General features: G+C 39.1%; 1 protein-coding gene across 1 annotated transcript; it reads left to right on the top strand.

Moving 5' to 3' along the window:
- Positions 1-8,314: 8,314 nt before the first annotated feature.
- On the top strand, positions 8,315-19,421 carry LOC140507355 (immunoglobulin superfamily member 1-like). The gene is made up of 6 exons (XM_072615466.1): positions 8,315-8,348; positions 8,855-9,088; positions 15,142-15,486; positions 15,810-16,109; positions 17,543-17,850; positions 19,290-19,421. Exons 1-6 carry the CDS (start codon positions 8,315-8,317, stop codon positions 19,419-19,421), a joined length of 1,353 nt encoding a protein of 450 aa, XP_072471567.1.
- The last annotated feature ends 282 nt before the right edge of the window (positions 19,422-19,703 follow it).

Raw genomic sequence — 19,703 nt, 5'->3', positions numbered from 1 at the left:
TTTCCATAATAGTCATGTTATTTTAGATTAAATATATTTCCCTCCCATCTGTCCTGACTCCCATTTATTGTATTCTCTCTTTTGACCTTATCCCTCCCTGAAAGCGTTTACTTCTAATTACTTCCTTTCCTCATTTGCCTTCCCATCTATCATCCCTCTCACCCCACTTGGCCCCTTCTCCCCTACTTTCCTGTAGTGTAAAATGGATTTTCATACCAAATTGAGTGACCATGTTATTCCCTCCTTAAGCCAAATGTGAAGAGAGTAAGCTTCAGTTTTCCCTCTCACCTCCTCCCTTTTCTCTTCTATTGAAAAAGCTTTTGCTTGCCTCTTATATGAGTGATAATTTGCTCCATTCCATTTCTCCTTTTCTCCTCTCAATATATTCCTCTCTCACTCCTTATTTTTTAAAAAAATATCATCCTTTTTTATTCAACTTATCCTGTGCTCTCTGTCTATGTGTGTGTGTGTGAGCATGCGTGTGTGTATAATCCTTCCAACTACCCAAATACTGAGAAAAGTCTCAAAAGTTACAAATATTATCTTTCCACGTAGGAATATAAACAATTCAACTGTAGTAAATGCCTTATGATTTCTCTTTCCCTTTCATGATTCTCTTGATTATTGCGTTGAAAGCCAAATTTTCTCTTCATCTCTGGTCTTTTCATAAAGAATGCTTGAAAGTCCTCTATATGACAATTTTTTACCCTGAAGTATTATACTCAGTTTTGCTAGGTAGATCATTCTTGGTTTCAATCCTAGTTCCTTTGACTCCTGGAATATCATGTTCCAAGCCACTCAATCCCTTAATGCGAAAGCTTCTAGGCCTTGTGTTATCTTGATTTTATTTTCACAAGAGATGAATCGTTTCTTTCTAAGTGTTTGAAATATTTTTTCTTTGACCTGGCAACTGTGGAATTTGGCTACAATATTCCTGGAGTTTCTCTCTTCAGTTCTCGTTTAAGAGGTGATCAGTGGATTCTTTCAATATGTATTTTGCCCTCTGGTTCTAGACTATCAGGGAAGTTTTCCTTGATAATTTCATGAAAGGTGACATCTAGGCTCATTTTTTGATTATGACTTTCAGGTAATCCCATAATTTTCAAATTGTCTCTCCTAGATCTATTTTCTAAGTCAGTTGTTTTCCAAGTGAGATATTTCATAATATCTTCTATTTTTTCATTCTTTTGGTTTTGTTTAGTAATTTCTTGATTTCTCCTAAATTCATTAGTTTCCATCTGCTTCATTCTAATTTTTAAAGAACTATTTTCTTCAGTGAACTTTTAAACCTCCTTTTCCATTTGGATAATACTGCTTTTTAAAGCTTTCTTCTCCTCATTGGCTTTTTGGACCTCTTTTGCCAATTGAGTTAGACTATTTTTAAAGGTGTTACATTCTTCAGCATTTCTTTGAGTCTCTTTAGCAAGTCATTGACTTGCTTTGTATGATTTTCTTGCATCACTCTCATTTCCCTTCTCAACTTTTCCTCCACCTCTCTTACTTGATTTTCAAAATTTTTTGAACTCTTCCATGGCCTGAGGCCATTGCGTCTTTATTTTGAAGGGTTTGGATGCAGAAGCTTTAACTTCCTCTGAAGGTATGCATTGTTCTTTTTCATCTAAAAGGATGGGAGAAAATACCTGTTCACCAAGAAGGTTACTTTCTATGGTCTTATTTTTTTCTCCCTTTTTTGGGCATTTTCCCAGTCAGTTACTTATTTTTGAGTGTTTTGTCAAGAAAAAGGTATACTCTGGGGACCTGTAAATTTTCAGTTCCTGCAAGGTGGCACAATCAAGGGAGAGGAGTTACTCTTCTCTTGGCATGTACACTGATCTGGGAGCAACCAAAATTTTTTGGCCCAGAATCTGCAATTAGAATTCCCTCACCACAAAGATCTCCAGCTCCACCACAGAAGTGCTCCTCCTCACCCCAGGGCAGAGTGCTGAGATTCAGATAAGCTGCTCAATTCCCCCAGTGTAGCTTTAGTTAGTAGTCTCCCAGGGCTGGCACTAAAGGCTGAGATCCAGATCAGAAGCTCACTTCTCCAGGGGCTCTAGGCAGAATGCTCCAAAAATGGAATCTACTGCCGTAGTGGCTGCTGTCAGCTGTCCAGATCATGCTCCCTTCTCCTGGGTGAAGAAGTCCTTCCAATGTCCTTTGAAGCTGTGTGTGGAGTTTGTGGGTTGAGCAATCTGAGAACTGCTGCTGCTGGTGGCTCCCTGAAGCCTGTTCTGTGTCCTGTCCCTGCAGAGCTGTGCAGCCTGTGCTGGACTGTGCTCCGTCGTGTTGGACTGGGCTTAATAAAGAACTTTTCAAAGTTGCAGGATACAAAATAAAGACATATAAATCGCCTTCATTTCTATATAGTACTAACAAAGTCTAAGAGCAAGTGATATAAAAAATCTTATTTAAAGTTACAGTAGTTAGTATAAAATATTCAGGAGTTTACCTGCCAAAAGAAACCCAGAGACTCTATCAACACAGGTACAAAACACTTTATACATAAATAAAATCAGATCTAACTAATTGAAAAAACATCCATTATCCGGGGTATGCCAAGCCAAAATAATAAAAAATGACAATTAAAACTAAATTAATTCACTTATTCACTGATATACCAATCAAAGTACCAAAATAAAATTTTCTAGAGCTAGAAAAAATAAAATTAAAATTCATCTGAAAGATCAAAAGTTCCAGATTATCAAGGGAATTGATGAAAAGAAATGTTAGGGAAGGTGGCCCAGCCATATCACACCCTAAATTACATTATTAAGCAGCAATCTTCAAAACCACTTGTTACTGCTAAGAAATAGGTGAATAGATTAGTAGTTAAGATCAAAAGACATAGTATTCAATGTTTGTAACAGAATGCTGTTTGATAATACCCAGGACCTGACCTTCTCAAATAAGAACTCACTGATTCCCAAAAGCTACTGGAAAAACTGGAAAAGAGTGTGACCAAAACTGGTCACAGACTAGTGTCTGATAATGTATACCAGAATAAAGTCCAAATGGTTGAACAATTTAGATATAATGGCTGAAATCATAAACAAATTAGGGGAGCAAGGAGTAATTTATTTTTCATATATATATGGGAAATGGGGAAATTTATGACCAAAAATGAGGTAGATGATGTTATGAAATGCCAAATGGATAACTTTGATTAAATTAAACTAAATTATTTTGCACAACGTCAATGCAACCAAAATTAGAAGGGAAGCAGAAAACTGGGAAAGAGTTATTACAACTGCTGTTTGTGATAAAGGTTGTATTTCTAAAATATATAGAGAACTGAGTCAAATTTAAAGAATACAAAGTCATTCCCCAACTTATAACTGGTCAAAGAAAATGAACAGGCAATTTTCAGAGGAAGAAATTTAAGCTATCTATAGTCATATGAAAAAAATGCTCTGAATCACTAGAGAAGTGCAAATCAAAACAACTCTGAGGTACCACATCACACCTATCAGAGTGGCTAATGTGACAAAATAGAAGGATGATAAATGTTGGAGAAGATCTGGGAGAGTTGGAAATTAATTCATTGCTGATGGAGTTGTGAGCTGATTCAATCATTCTGGAGAGTTATTTGAATTTATGCCTAAAGGGCTATAAAAATGTGCACACCCTTTGACCCTGAAATACCTCTTCTAGGGCTATAAAAATGTGCACACCTTTTGACCCTGAAATACCTCTTCTAGGGCTATATTTCAAAGAGATCATAAAAACAGGAAAATGACCCACATGTACAAAATATTTAGAGCAGCTCTCTTTGTGGTAGTCAAGAATGAGTAATTGAGGGAATGCCCAACAATTGGGGAATGACTGAACAAGTTGTGGTATATGTAATGGAATTCTCTTTTGCTATAATGATGAACAGGCAGACTTCAGAAAAATCTGGAAAGGCTTATAGGAACTGATGCTGAGTGAAAGGAGCATTATACACAATTATAGCCCCTGAATGTGAGAAGCATTTCTGATACTTAGCCCTTCTCAGGAAAGCAAGGACCTAAAACATTCCCAAAAGACTCGATACCAAATACCATCTACATTAAGAGTAAGATCTATAGAGTCAGAATTCAAAATGAAGACTACTTTCTGTTTTGTTCTGCTTTGTTTTGGTTTGCTTTTTTTCTCATACTTTCTCCCAATTCATTTAATTCTTCTATGCAACATGATTAATGTGAAAATGTGTTTAATAAGAATATATGTGTAGCCAATAAGAATTGCATGCCATCATAGGAAGAGACAAGTGATGGGGAGAAAAATATTAAACTTATGGAACTGATTGTGGAAAACTGAAAACAGATAAATTATTAACCAAAAATAAATTTAAAAATAAATTTAAAAAATACTTTCAGGTTTCAGCATTCACTTTCACAAAACGTTGAACTTCAAATGTTCTCCCCATCTCTCCCCCTCCTTCCAACCCAGGACAGCTTGTATTCTGATTACCCTTCCTTCCAATCTGCCCTCCCTCCTATTAAATTTCCCCCACCCCAGGTGCTCTTCCCTTCTATTTTCCTGTAGGTTAAGAGATTTTTACACCTCATTGCTTATGTATTTTATTTCCTAGTTGCATGTAAAATTAGCTTTCAGGATTCAATTTTTAAAGCTTTCAGTTTGGCCTTGTCTCCGTTTCCCCTACCCACACAGCCTCATTGAGAAAATTAGCAAGTTGATATAGGTTATACATGTGTAGTCATGAAAAACACTTCTACAACAATTATGTTATGGAAGACTGCCTGTATTTTCCTTTATTCTGTTCTGTCCTCCATTTATTCTATTCTCTCTTTTTCTCTTTTCTTCTACAAAAATGTTAGCTTCTGATTATCCCATCTCCCAAACTACCATCCCTTCTATTATCCCCCCTCTCTATTTCCCTTCCCTCCCTACTTTCGAATAGGGTGAGATAAACTTTCACACCCAGTTTAGTGTGTATGTTATTCCCTCCTAAAGTCAAATGTAATGAGAGCAAGGCTTATTTATTCTCTCTCACCTTGTCTCTCTTCCCCTACATTGTAAAAATTCTTTCTGGCCTCTTTTATGTGACATGCTTTACTATATTCTCTCTCTCTCTCTCTCTCTCTCTCTCTCTCTCTCTCTCTCTCTCTCTCTCTCTCTCTCTCACTCTCTTTCTCTGTATATCTATATCTATATATATATAATATATATATGTACATACACACATATGCATACACATACATACTTGTATATACAGACACACATGTATGTATATATTCCCTCCAACTGCCATAATACTAAGAAAGGTCTCATGAGTTAAAAATATCATTTTTCCATGTAGGCACTGAAGGAATATTTCATATCCCTTGAATAAAGTAAGTTCACTCTGTCCTTTTGGTGACCTCTCAAGGAACATAACATGCGCGAGTTGGCCATGCCTTAATGTTTTGGGAACTAGCCACTCCCAGAACACATAGATAATACTTGGAGGATCTGGCTAGTCCTCCCAGTATATGATTAATTAGCTTATATCTTGTGGCCCCCGTATGATATGTCCTTGATGAACAAACACCTGCATTCCCATGGCCATGTGCCTGACCAGCTTAGAACAGTGTGTCGAGCCGTTGGCAAAAAGTCTTCTTTGTCTAGGTCCCTATAAACTCCCTTCGCTTAGTGCAAGTCCTCGGAATCTCACCCATGGAGAGGACGCTCTGCCTGGGACCTCTTTGCTCCCAATTCGGACCCTGAACGCAGTATCCCGGGATTCCCCAGCTGATGAAATTCAGGTGTTGGTGCTCCCCGAATTGGTGATGTTTTTTCTATTTCCTCTTCTATCTATATTAACATTGCTATAATTATATTAGCATTAGGCTATATTAATTATTTCTGCTGTAGCTCTAAACTGTTCATGCATTTGCCTTTTATGTAAATCAATAAAATATCCAGCTTCTTCTTCTCAAATGTGTCTTATTGTAGGTGTGAATCTGAACCATAAATTTCCTTAATCATACATAATTGGACGAATCCGAACCCCTTTTGAAATCACAATATAGGCACATAAACAGTTCAACACACCCACACATATACATACATATATATAAATATATGTATATATATACACATAGTTAGAGTTATATATAGTTATTTACATATATTTATAGATATATATTCATATACATATATTTATGTGCTTATATAAATATATTTGTATACATACACACATACATCTACAGAAATATATAAATATAGTTTTGCAGGAAGAGGATATTTTAACACAACTGTATGGGTAGAATAGTTAGTATCTTTCCTCCACCACAACCTCTTTAAAAAAATGAAGAAATATATTATCCCATGAGTTCATATCATTTTGGAAAAATGGCAGAAAAGATCAGAAATTTCCATGTTCTCCAGATTTCCTTCAAAAAGAGATAGAAAATCACCAGAAAATGAATGTAGAGCAGCAAAAATAAAGGCGTAAAGCAGTTGTCCTCTGAACATATCCTGAGAGGACCTCAGAAAGGACAGGATGTCTGTTGGCTGAGATTTATCCTGAGTGAAGTATAGACACCTCCAGAATAACTCCAATGCATTAACAAAGAGAAGGCCCTGGATCAGCTCTCTCAGGAAAGTAGACTTGGTATCAAGAAATTTCATTCATAGATTCAAGAGCTTTAACCTCACAAATTGTTACCTCACAAACTTTCATCTAATGAGCAGCTGAATATTGAAGATTGCTTCCCCTCTGCTGTTTCCAGAAGCCAGGGTTAGTAGCACTGACCAGAAGTGATCCTAGGATGTTGCTGTGGGCAGGGAGGAATGATTACATACCCAGTGAGTGTGATACTACAGGGAATAAGAACATTTTCAGGACAGGGCTCCAAAATATGGCTAAAGGAAGGAGTGGAGCCCCTGAGGTTAATCCTAGATAGAATTCAGTAAAAAACAATAAGGTGTACCTGAGGAGTAGTGCAACATTACCCATGACTTGAGATTAAAACTTGATTATAAGAATAAGCTCAAATAAAATAAATGAAATAAAACAACATATAAATTAAAATGAGTAAACAAAGGAAAAAGAACCCAACCAGAAATAGCCACTTTGTTTTGAAGGAAGATGCAGATTTTTATTCTGAAGATAGTGAGGTAAAAAGAAGTCACTTCTTTCCCAACAATTAACATTAAATAGTCACAAGACCAAAAAGAGTTCTTGGAAAAACTCAAAAAGCAGACAAAAATCAAATAAGAGAGACTGAGAAAAATCTAAAAAATAAAATAAAGTTAACCCTAGAAAACTATAAAAAGAAAATTAACCAACTGGAAAAATAGATACAAAATCATAAGGAAGAAAACAACACTTTGAAAATTAAAATTGGGCATGAGGAAATGAATGATATTATAAGATACCAGAAAATAATAAAATTAGAAAAAAATAGAAAAAAATAAAAACATTTCATTAGGAAAAAAAAAGCAACTAATTTGGAGTACAGAGGAAGGAGAGACAATACAAGTATTGTCAGAATGCCTGAAAATTATCATAAAGAATGTCGGTACAATACTAAAAGAAATTATTGAAGAAAATTGGCTCCGAAATTCTAGAACAAGAGGGCAAACTAGAAAAAAGAACAAACCCTACCATTCATCACCTAAAAATGAATGCAGGAAGAAAAATTACATGAATATCATAGTCAAGTTTCAAAACTCTCACGTTCAGCAGAAAATGTTGAAGGAATAAGAAAAAAATAATTTAAATACTGAAGAAATACAGTCAGAATTTCACAAGATCTAGCACCTAGTGTAGATTTTGTGACATCATATTTCAAAGATGAGAACAACTGAGGAATAACTTAATCAACAAAGTTGAGTATAATCGTGAATAAAAAAAAATATGGATATTTAATGAACTGACAGACTTTCAAGTAATGAGTCCAAGGTCTGAATCCTAATCTTCAGGTGCCACAGCATTAGGCTTTTTTGTCCAATCTCAGTCCTTTCTGGGTGAGATTTACATGGGGTTGGGCAGGGGGGGGAGTGGGGGGGGAAGTTACATCCAACAAATGTCTGCCTTCTTGGTCTTGGTCCTCTTCAGTGGGCTGCAATACTACATACCCATCAGATTTCTTCGTTCTTACCAGGCTGCATTTACCTTAAGAGTCTTTGATACCTTCAGAGCTAAACCTTGAAGGACCATGATCTCCCATTAATCTCTATAACAGCGGAAATTGTGGGGCCTTGGTTAAGGCATGTAAGGCAGCAGGGCTGGCCACCACATCCTGGGCCAGCCTCTAATCTGCCTACCTTTTCCCTTTTTGCACAGTTGAGGCTGAGCAGTTCAGGACAGAGCTGAAGACCCACGATGGGCCCTACCATTGCTTTCCTGATCAGTTTTGGTGAGTGTCCAGAATCAGTCCTGGAGAGGGAGGGATATTTTGACAAGATGATTGGCTGACTGACTCTGAAGGACAAAGAGGAGCCTACAGAGGAGACAGATCCATTTTGAGTGTAGCAGGAATCCAGTGTTTACTCAAAGGGATCTTCCTTCATATTCTAATCAAAGCAGAATTAGAGGATCAGGGACTTTAGTGAGAGCTGGGGAAGGGTCAGCTTGGGCTGGAAGGGAGACAACTGTAACCTGAGCTTCTCTTACAGAGTTGTGTCTGGACTGGGTAGTGATGGCACAGATGGGTGAGTTCAGCTCCCAGAATCACACTGTTCACTCTTTTCACTCCTTGTTCTAAATCAATCCTGTATTTCACTCCCAGATTGACTGGGGAGAGAAACAAGAGACATCGGGATGCATGGATAGGGTCATTCGGGGAGGGGCCTCAGAACCCAAAGGTGAAAGAAACACTGGAGCAACAGGAATCTCTCAGAATCCAATTTATTCCCTTCTCAGACCACCTTCCCAGGCCCACCCTCTGTGCTGTCCCGAGTCCTGTGGTCCCTCGGGGAGCAGACGTGACCCTCAGGTGCCAGGGCCACCTGGGGAATGACAGATTCCAGCTCTGGAAGGATGGAGAGTTCAGAGAAGAGAAAAATCCCTCCTGGCAACAGGCCGAGTTCGGAGGAATATGGATGACTGGAGTGAGGCCAGAAGCTACAGCTGCTGCTCAGGGCAGGGGCCCTTGTGGTCAGATCTCAGTGAAGCCCTGACTCTGTTGGTGACAGGTGAGAGGGGTCTGGTCTACACCCATCCCTGGGGGAAGGAGGCCAGTCCTGAGAGATGAACACCAGACCTTTCTTTGGAGTTTCAAATACATCAGGGCCAAACCCTCAGACTTTATAAACTGCCTTCTCTACCCTCTCCGGCTCTGGAAACACCTTGTACTCCAGGTAACATTTTACGGGCCTAGTGATAGGTTCAAAACAAGTACTCATGTTTCCAATCTCCAAAAACAGGAATCTTTCCCCATCTGGTCAGTGTTTTCTAGTGACCCAGTCAGGACAGCTGGGTGACTCATGCCTCAGAGAACACACTGTATCCTTTTGGAGAAGGGGCACACAGCTTTACTAGAGCAAATTTTATCTAGATAAACTTGTCCTGTCTCCTTTATGGTTCAAGTTGGGAACATTCAACCTGTCCAGTTCTATCTCCCTTGTTCCCTTCTATCCTCATTATATTCCCTTTAGCTTGGACATCACAGCATCATCTCAGCTCATGTGCCACCACTCTACCTTTGCTAAAACCTTTTCCCCTTCCTGGGATGCTTTTCCCACCTTCATCCTGCAGTTTTGAACAGATGCTTGAAGGCCAGCTCAGATCCTGGCTATTCCATGATGTTATCCCTGAATGCATCAAGTAGCACTGGCCTGACCTTTGGCCCTCCCAGCCTACAACTCTTTTGTGTGCCCGCTATAGCAATGGGGCCCTTCCCAGCCCCCAGACTGCTGTCCATCTGGCCATACTTAGCAGGCAACCTGTCGAAGGGGGATGGAGACTGAGATCTGGAGCTTGGGATAGGGATTCAAAACCTTACCCTCTAGGTTTGAGCTGAGTGACTGTGGGCAAGTCCCTTAACTTCTGTGCACCTCACTTTTCTTTTCCATGACATGAAGTTCATGATTTATATTTTCTAGTGGAGTCACTTGAGCTCAAACCCCTGTGATCCCTGAGACTGTGAGCTCCCTAAGGGCACTAGCAGGGGTGGGTATGATGTGGTACCTCAGAGTTTCTTTTTATTTGAATTTCTCTGATTAGTAGTGATTTGTATCATTCTTTTTATGACCATAGATAATTTTGATTTTCTTGGCTGAAAACTGCTTGTTAAACATTTTTCAATTGGGGAATGACTTGTGTTTTTATAAATTTGACGCGATTCTCTATGTATTTGAGAAATGAGGCCTCCAATTTGTCCACCAGTGTTCTAATTTCTTCATAATTTTGAATGCATTGGTTTTGTTAATGCAAAAAAATGAAACAATAAAATTTTTTGATGTTATGTAATCAGAAATGATCTATTCTATATTTTGTAAGCTCTCTGTATCTCCTTTAGTCTAAAATTCTTCTGTTATCCAGAAATATGGCAGATAAACTATTACATGTTCTCTTAATTTGTTTATGCTATCACCTCTTATGTCAAAATCATGTCCTCATTTCGAGCTTACCTTGGTATGAGATGCTGACCTAATTATTGTCATGCTGTTTTCTAGTTTTCCCAGAAGTCTTTGTTACACAATGAGTTTTTATTCCAAAAGTTTGAAATTTTTGGGTTTAACATATATTAGATTACTATGCTTATTTTCTCTTCATTGTACCTAATATGTTCCAGTGAATCACCACTTTGTTTCTTAACCTATGAGAGATTGCATTGATAATTATGACTTTATAGTACAGTTTGAGATCTGGCATGGCTAGACCCCTTTGCTCACCTTTTTTAATTTTAATTTTAATTTTTTTCTCCATTGATTTCTGATGTTCATGAGTTTTTTTTTTCTATCAGATGATTTCATTATTTTTTGTAGTTCTATAACACATGTTTTTGATAGTTTCAGTATGGTCCTGAATAAATAGAACAATTCATGTAGAATTATTTATATTATATTGCCTCAATATACCCATGAACAATCAATATTTTCCCATTGTTTCGATCTGACTTTGCTAGTGTGAAAAGTGTTTTGCAGTTGTGTTCATATAGTACTTGGGTTTGTCTTGGCAGGTAGAGGTCTACAGTTATTTTAAGTGGAATTTATCTTGCTACCTCTTGCTGCTGGACTTCGTTGGTAATACATAGAAATACTGATAATTTGAGATTATTTAGTATACTGCACCTTCGCCAATGTTGTGAATAATGTTAAGTAGTTAATTTGTTGCTTTTTTAGGATTCTCTAAACACAAGATCAGTTAAGTGCAAAGCATAATAGTTTTGCTTCCTTGTTGTCTATTCCAACTGCTTTAATGTGTTTTCTTCTCCTTTGATTTTTTTAGGTTTCCAGTTTTGTAATTAATTGGGATTTTTAATGTATTGTTTTTCTAACTTTTTTAGTTGCATGCCCAATTCTTTGATCTGCTTTTTCTCCATTGTACTATAAAAGTAATTAGAGAGATAAATTTTACTCAAGTACTGCTTTAGCTGCATCCCATAAATATTCATATGTTGTCTCATTGTTGTCATTATCTTTAATAAAATTATTGTTTCTGTGATTTATTACGTGATGTACTTGCTTTTGAGGATGAGATCATTTCATTTCCAATTAATTTTTAATCTCTCTTTCCATTGCCAATTACTGAATTCAATTTTTATTTCAATATGATCTGAAAACGATGCATTCCATGTTTCTACTTCTCTGTATTTGGCTGTGATGATTTTACTTCCTAATATGTGGTCAGTTTTTTTATAAGTGCCATGTATACTTAAAGAAAGAAAAAAAATGTTTTCCTCTCTATCCCTATTCAACTTTCTCCAGAGATCTATCATATCTCACTTTTCTGGAACTTTATTCAAATTTTAACTACTTTTTTGTTTGTTTATTGATTAGATTTATCAAGTTCCAAGGGGGGGAAATTTAGGTGGTCTACTAATGCAGTTTTACTATCTATTTCCTCCTGTAACTCATTCAACTTCTCTTTCTAAAATTTAGATGCTGTACCATTTGGTGCATGTATGTCTAGTATTGATTTGATTTCATTGACTGTAATACCTTTCAGTAAAGTATAGTTTCTTTCTTTATCTCTTTTAATTAGATTTATTTTTTACTTTGGCCGAGATCATGATTGTTATCTGCGATTTATTTGCTTCAGATGAAGCATAATAGATACTTCTTCAGCTCTTTACCATAACCCTGTGGACATCCCTCCTCAAAATATGTCTCTTGTAAATAAGATGTTATAGATTTCTGTTTTTTAAAAACATGCATTCTGCTATACGCTTCTATTTTTGACTGAGTTCTTCCCATTAACGTTCATAGTTATGACTCACTGTATTTCCCTCCCTGTTACTTTTCACATTTTTATCCCCCTTTATACTCTTTCCTTATTCACTCCCACCCTTTCATCCTGCCCTTTCCCTCTTCACAAGTTTTTTACTTCTGATCTCTTCCTTCCCCAAAATACACCGTCCCTTTTGTCAGTCTCCTTTACCCCTTCCTTTCTACCCATATCTTTTTACCTCCTTGTAGGGATAGACAGCTTTTATGTTCAAATGAGTGTCTATGTTATTCCTTCTTTGAGACAATATTCATGAGATTAAGATTGAATGTTTTCCTCGCACCACCTGTCTCAATTTTCTCTCCTTTGGAATAGCTCTCTTAAGTCTCAATCATATGATTTTCTTCATCAAACCATTTTCTTTGTATCATCCCATGAAATTCTCCTTATATCAACATTCGCTATCTACGTATACTCTTTCTAATTGATCTTATGGTAATAAAGTTGTTAAGAGTTACAAATACTACCTTGCTATAGAGAAATATACATATTGTAACCTTATTGTATTTTTATGTTTCTCTTTCTTGTTTCTTTTTTACTTTTAATGTGTTCCTTCAGTCTTGCATTTGGAGATCAATTTTTTTTCTTCAGTTCTGCTATTTTCACTAAAAATGCTTTAAAATACTCTTTTTCATTAAATATCCTTGTATCTGAAAGATTATATTCAATTTGGCTTTGTACGTGACTTTTTGTTGTAATCATAACTTATTTAACATGTGGCATATCATACTCCAAAATTCCAGTTCTTTAATATGGAAGTTGTCAAATCTTGTGTACTCTTGAGTGTACCTCGCTGCTGTCCTTCATTTTTGAAGAGGACCAAAATGACATCACCATGATAAAGTGAAGTTTCAGTGTGTCTGAATGTGGCTGCTCAGACCAAAATGACCTTGGAATGCTCTATCACAGACTAGGAATAGTCCTGAGTGAAGATTCATAACCTTTGAGTTATTTCTTTTGGGCTGCTGGCAATATTTCTCACTGATCTGTGAGCTCTGGAATTTGACTAGAATATTCCTTGGAGTTTTATTTTGGGATCTCTTTCAGGTAGTCATGGGTGAATTCTTTCAATTTCTATTTTGCTCTCTGATTCTAATGTGTCAGAGAAATATTTTTTGACATTTTCTTCAAAGATGCTGTCGTCATTTTTTTTATTATTATGATGATTATTGTCATATCAAGTAGTGCAATCATTTCTCTATTATCTCTAATGGACCTATTTTGTATGTCAAATGCTTTTTTAATGAGAAATTTCATATTTTCTTCTATTTATTTATTTCAAATTTTGTTTTCTCATATCTTGATATCTCATAGAGTCGTTAGTTTAGATGCATTCTACTCTAATTTTTAAAGAATTATTTTTTTTTATTTAACTTTTGTAATTCTTGTTCCATTTGGTCAATTCTATTTTTTAGATGGTGTTTCTCCTCAGTAAATTTTTCCCTATCTTTTTCAGTATTATTGACTCTATATTCATGATTCTCTTATATTATTCTTATTTCTTTTCTCAATTTTCTCCTAATTCTTCACTTTTTTAAAAAAATATTCTTTTTATGCTCTTACAGGAGTTGTTTTTGGGAATGATTTCAAATTACATATTTCTTTGAGACTTCACATGCAGACATTTTGATATGATTGGTCTCTTCTGAATTTATGTATCATACTTCCCTATCACCGTAGTAACTTTCTATAGTCAAACTTCTTTTCTGTTTGTTTTTTTCCTCCTTTTTAGCCTTTTTTGTGACTTAGTGTTTTCATGTGAGAGGTGTTCTAGCCCTAATCTTCTCCAAGCATTCTGTCTTACTTTTCATTGTCTTTTACTGGTTTTCACTTGTCTTCCAGGTTTTACTGCTCCTTTTCTCCAGAGGCTAGGCTTCTCTTCTGGCTGATAAGGTTGGGAGTGGGGGACTCTTCTGTTTGTGGGGTTTAGTTGCTGGTCTGGTCCAAGGGTGGGGCCTTGCTGCCTGATTGCTGGGTACCAGAGTCTTTCTGGTGGCTGGCCCTAGACGGGAGACCTGTTCTTGGTCTACCCTGGGGCTTAGATGCAATGGAAACAAGGCCTCTCTACAATAGGGACTGGAGGAAGAATTTTGTTTTTGATATATCTAAGGGAAGAGCCTCACAGCTGGGTTGCTAAGAAAACAGGTTCTCTCTGCTGATATGTCCCAGAGATGAGGTTACTCAGCCCCTGGGCAGGGCTTCACTCCTGGCCAGCAATATGGTCAAAGGTCTTGCTGATGGATAGTAGTGAGTATGGGGTCCCATAGGTAGGGCTTTGCTGAGCTGCACGGGCTTCTCACTTACCTGGGTTCTCCTGGTCTGTAAGAGGGCATTGGCTTGCTGATGGATTGTCCCAGGTCTACACAATGACTGCATACCTTCAACTGTGGGGCTGGCTCCTGCTGCTGCTCTTGGACTTTGTTCCCCTTCGCCACAGTGAGACAAACCTTACCTGCCAAGCACTGATTTGAGCTCCTAGATCAATTCTGAAGTTGTTTTCTAGGTATCTGGAGGGGAATACTGGAGGGTTTTTAGGAAGACTTCTTCCTCAGGGCACACTCTTGGCACCAGAAGTTTCTGACCTCCTCTTCCTATTTCCTTTCTCCTTCCATCATCTTTCTGAGAGTGACTTAGGCAGCCCAGTTCAGTTTCTCAGTCATGAACACACCTACAGGAGTGGGAAAAAGGGCTTGGCCAGCGATCCTCAACTCACCTTCCCCCTTCTCAACTCTTGTTTAAGGAATGATTTGAGGGGTCAGGGGGAAAGATCAGATCACTAACTTTCTTCCTTCCTCCCACAGGAGCCCTCCCCAAACCCTCCATTTCGGTCTTGCCTGACTCTATAATATCTGAAGGGACAGCAGTGACCATTCGTTGTGACATATCACAAGAGGCACCATCTTGGGACTACGCTTTGCTGTACTGGAAGGAAGCTAAGAGGCTGATACCCAGGCAAAGACAGAGCCTTGCAGGAACCTGGGCAAATTTCTCCCTTCCATCTGCGAGGCCTGAAGATTCTGGGAGCTACAGTTGCATTTACTACAAGGAGACAGCCCCCCACAAGGGATCACATCCCAGTCAGACACTGGATCTGACTGTGTCTGGTGACTAGAGATGTAAATCCCAATTAATCCCCAATTCCATCCCCTACATAAGGGTTCCCAGAGCTATGAGGAAAGCATGATATCCTGAGAATTCTGAAGGGACACTATGTGGTGAAGTTGAGGGAGACCCTGGGATTCTCCTCCATTCTACACGGACTCAGCTTTGAGCCTCATGATGGTGGGGGTTTTGCTAGTTGAAAGCGTGGCCAGGACAAGAAAGTGAGAAGAGAGACAAGGTTCCAATTTCCCCTGTCCCTAAGGGTTAAGGGAGGGGTGCTACAAATGACAACTTACTTTGACCTCTGGTACCTATTTCCCCTCAGGACTACTCCCCAAACCCAATCTGTGGACCCAACTTGGCCAAGTGGTGGCCCCAGGGGCAAATACCAGTCTCTGGTGCTCAAGACCCAAGCTTTCTTTCCTTGAAGAAGTGATTTTCACTCTGTGGAAGACTGGGACCAAGGACCCCTTACAGAAGAAGATCTCAAGAGACCTCTCTACTAGCTTCTCCCTAACATCTATGAGACTTGAGGACACTGGAAACTATAGCTGTACTTACAGGGAAAGTTCAGTGCTTGCAAGAGGATCAAAGACCAGTGATGGCATGGAGCTGGTGGTGACAGGTGAAGGATGTTTGTGGGCCTCAGAATAATTCAGGGTGGTCCATCTTCTCTCAGTCCTGCCAAAGTCCTCACAGATACAAGGCCTGGTGTCTACATAGGCAGCTCTGCCCTGAGGCCTGACAGGCTTCTGGGATCTTGGAAGGCATGAGGGCTTTCCGTCGTGATATAAAACCTGGGGAAGAAAGGTGATGATACGAACTGAGTTAGGGTCAGAAGAGTCACAGAGAACTAGTTTTGCAAGAGGTTTTGGAGGTTCTTGAAGCTGAACCATCCCCTTATCAATGATCAAAGTGAAGCCTAGAGAGGAATGACTTGTCCGAGGTCACACAAGAAATGCTTGACTAAACTTGGAAATGATCCTGAACCTTTTTTCTTCTGGACCAAGATCGAAGCCCTGGTTTTAGGTTAAGATCTGCTCATGTCTGGGGTAGCCCTGATGAAAAATGAGCAAAATGGTCATGGTCTTCCCTTCCGTGAGTCATCAGAAGCCTGAGATCATAGGCTGGGAGAGCTACCTCAAATGCGAAAGTCTTCAGTTTCTACCTATCCGCAGCTAGAAATGGATGAGCAATTTTCTGGTCACACCCTTCATTTATAGATAGGATAGCTGAGGTTCATGGGCAGCTACATGGCTAAGTGGATAGAATGCTGAGCTTGGACTTATGAAGGTTGATCTTCCTGAGTTCAAATCTGTTCTCAGGCACTTATTCACTCTGTAACACTGAGCAAGTCACTTAACTTAGCTTGTCTTAGTTTCCTCATCTGTAAAATGAGCTAGAGAAGGAAATGAGAAAGAATTCCAGTATCTTTGAAAATAAAACCACAAATGGAGACATGAAGAGTCAGATATGGCTGAAAAGCAATTGAACATCTAAACTTACTTTCCCTTCCTGTCTGTGAGTGCCCAGGATACTGTCAACTACAGCTCTTTCTATCATAAAATGATGTCTCCATACCAGATGTCTGACTCCAGTGAGGTCCTAGAGACCTGGGTGTCAGGTGAGAGTGTGTCCAGGTCCCCAAAGTATAAGGTAGAGATTTGGAACATGAGCCTGATTAGCAGGTCACGAATCCAGAGAAGTCATATTGTTCTCGAAACTCCTGACATCATTAGGTATAGGTTGGGAGAAAATTTGAGGGTCCCTAAGGAAAGGGAGAGCAAAGGTGGAAGGGTGGATGAACTCACTTCTTGCTCCAAGCTGAAAGGGAAAAGATGGCAGGAAGAAATGCCTCTCTATTTCTAGGAGGGTCCAGAGAACAGCTCAGATTTAGCATCCATGCCTCTTCAGGGGTTGATGTTTGAAGCAAGGCATGACTAAAGAGCTAAGGAAGTGAGAACTGAAGGTCAAAGACTTCCCAGACATTGCTTCCCCCAACTCCATCACAGCTGTGTAGGGCTCTTGAGGGTCTCTGTTCTTTGCTTGGTTTTCCAGATGCCTTCCCCAAGCCTTCCCTCTTGGCCTGGCCTGCCTCTGAGGTGATATCAGGGGACAATGTGACCCTCCTGTGCCAGGGGCCCTCATGGAATGGTAGCTTTGTTCTGTATAAGGACAGTTATGAGAAAACACTGGTCAGCATGGATAACACTAAAGATTTGGCCAAGTTCTTCTTGACTCATGTGACTCCCAAGGACTCTGGCAGTTACAGCTGTAGCTACCAGCTTCTCACCAGTGTAGATCTCTGGACACAGTTCAGTGAGCCCCTGCAACTCATAGTCACAGGTGAGAGGAAGAAGCTTCCAGTACCTGCTGGATTTTCCCAATGACCATTCCCTCCCTCAACCTTTACCATGAAATGAAACCAAGGCCTTTGGCTGTAGCCATGAGACAAGGGATAAGAGAAAATAGTAACTTTAACATTTTCCTCAATTCCAGTCTTTTTGAGAGGAAGGCTTTGTGGGCTGAGACGTGAAGCTTCCCCCATACTTCCTTGTGACCTTCATTCCTCTATTCTGGTTTTGTAATATATCAACCTATTTAAAAGACATAAGCCTAGTCTGATGATCATGTGTGACCACTCTTGGATGCTAGTGGTGATGGATGGCTTTGGAGAGACATAAGAAGAGCTAAAAGGAGGAAATTTTAGGGGTAAGGTCAGTGTCCCCTAAGCAGAGATTTATGATGATTCTTCTTTCTCCACAACTCAGGTTCAGAGCACAGTAATACCATGATCATCATCCTCAACTGTGTTTTTTTCCTCCTCCTTTGCCTATTCTTGCTGTCAACCCTCTGCCAAGGATCCATCCTTGTGGGTGAGACAGAGTTGTACACATTGGTGTCTTAAGCAAAAGAAATGGGGAAGAACTGGGACCTCTATTTGATCCTTTGATGTGTTCCCTGAATTTACTTCTTTTCTTCTCACATCTCTCTCCACAGGGTTTTTACAAGGTGAGAGCCCAAGGAGTTAAGGAGACTCAGTTGTTCTTCCCATAGTTCCTTGTTCCTTTCTTCCCATGTAACCCTGGACCCTCCTCATAGACAGAGTCCCTGGTGAAAAGAGGCTGATAACAGAACCTCCCAGGGGGAACTCTCTTTCCTGATCCTATTTACTCCTTCTGTCCCTGTCACAGATGACTTTGTTGCCCTTGTTTTTCTTGGAGTAGCAGCCTGAACCATCAGCATGAGGCCCCCAGATAGGATGTCTTGTGTAAGTTATCTTGGCAGGAAAGGGGTATGATAATGGATTGTGTGAATGGTATTGTGGATGAGAGTCTTGATCCTTTGATCCGTGAGAATGATGAAACCCTTCTCTCTTTATGAGATACAGAACTGGACAAGGAAAGGCCAAGGCAACCAATGGTGAATTAACCCATCCTGTTCTCCACCTGGAAGAGCTTGTTTAAACCTTGATCCCAATGCTTCCTGACATGTTCTAATCCCAGATTTGTACCACTTCTTGATCCCTTTTTTTTTTCTTCTGGTTGCTTAATGTGGAGTCCTTTAACTAGAGTCTTTTAATTTATTGAGGCAGTTTGCTAAATATTCCAGTCAGTAGAATTCAATATCGGTTATTTCATTTGAAATTATATGGAGTTCATTTCATAAAATTGAAGGCATGAGATTGAGAAGTCATTCTAACTTTCACCAGACAGACTGTCAAAGAATTCATGACACATCAATAGATTAAGAAGTCCTTGTCTAAAGTCACTCATTTTCTCTCACTCTTCTATTTCTCCTTCAGCTCTCCATGGCTCGAGACCCCCATGATATGTCCTATGCTCAGCTGAATATTAGAACCTTGAATGACAGGAACATTGACTGCATGAAGATACCCACAGAGCTTACCATTTATTGCACTGTGCCTAGAGATTGAGTGTTTGGGCACTTTTCACGATAGACATTCTCTCCCCTCCTCTCCTCTCCCACCTTCTCTTCTCTCATGGCCTCTCCTCTTCCTCATTCCTATTTTATCAGTTTTTCTACTACCTTTTCCCCAAGTTTCCATCACTGAAGCTCCATAACCATGGAGTTATCCTTTTATAGATCTGTGCAATGCAAGTGCATCAATCTATGATAATTAGAAACATACAAGATACATGCAGAGTAGAAAGGGAAGCAATCATTTCAAATGGAATGTCATTAGCAGTTATGGGGA

This window comes from Notamacropus eugenii, chromosome 5, assembly GCF_028372415.1.
Source record: "Notamacropus eugenii isolate mMacEug1 chromosome 5, mMacEug1.pri_v2, whole genome shotgun sequence".
Lineage (NCBI taxonomy): Eukaryota > Metazoa > Chordata > Mammalia > Diprotodontia > Macropodidae > Notamacropus > Notamacropus eugenii.
This window is presented reverse-complemented; position numbering and strand designations above follow the sequence as displayed.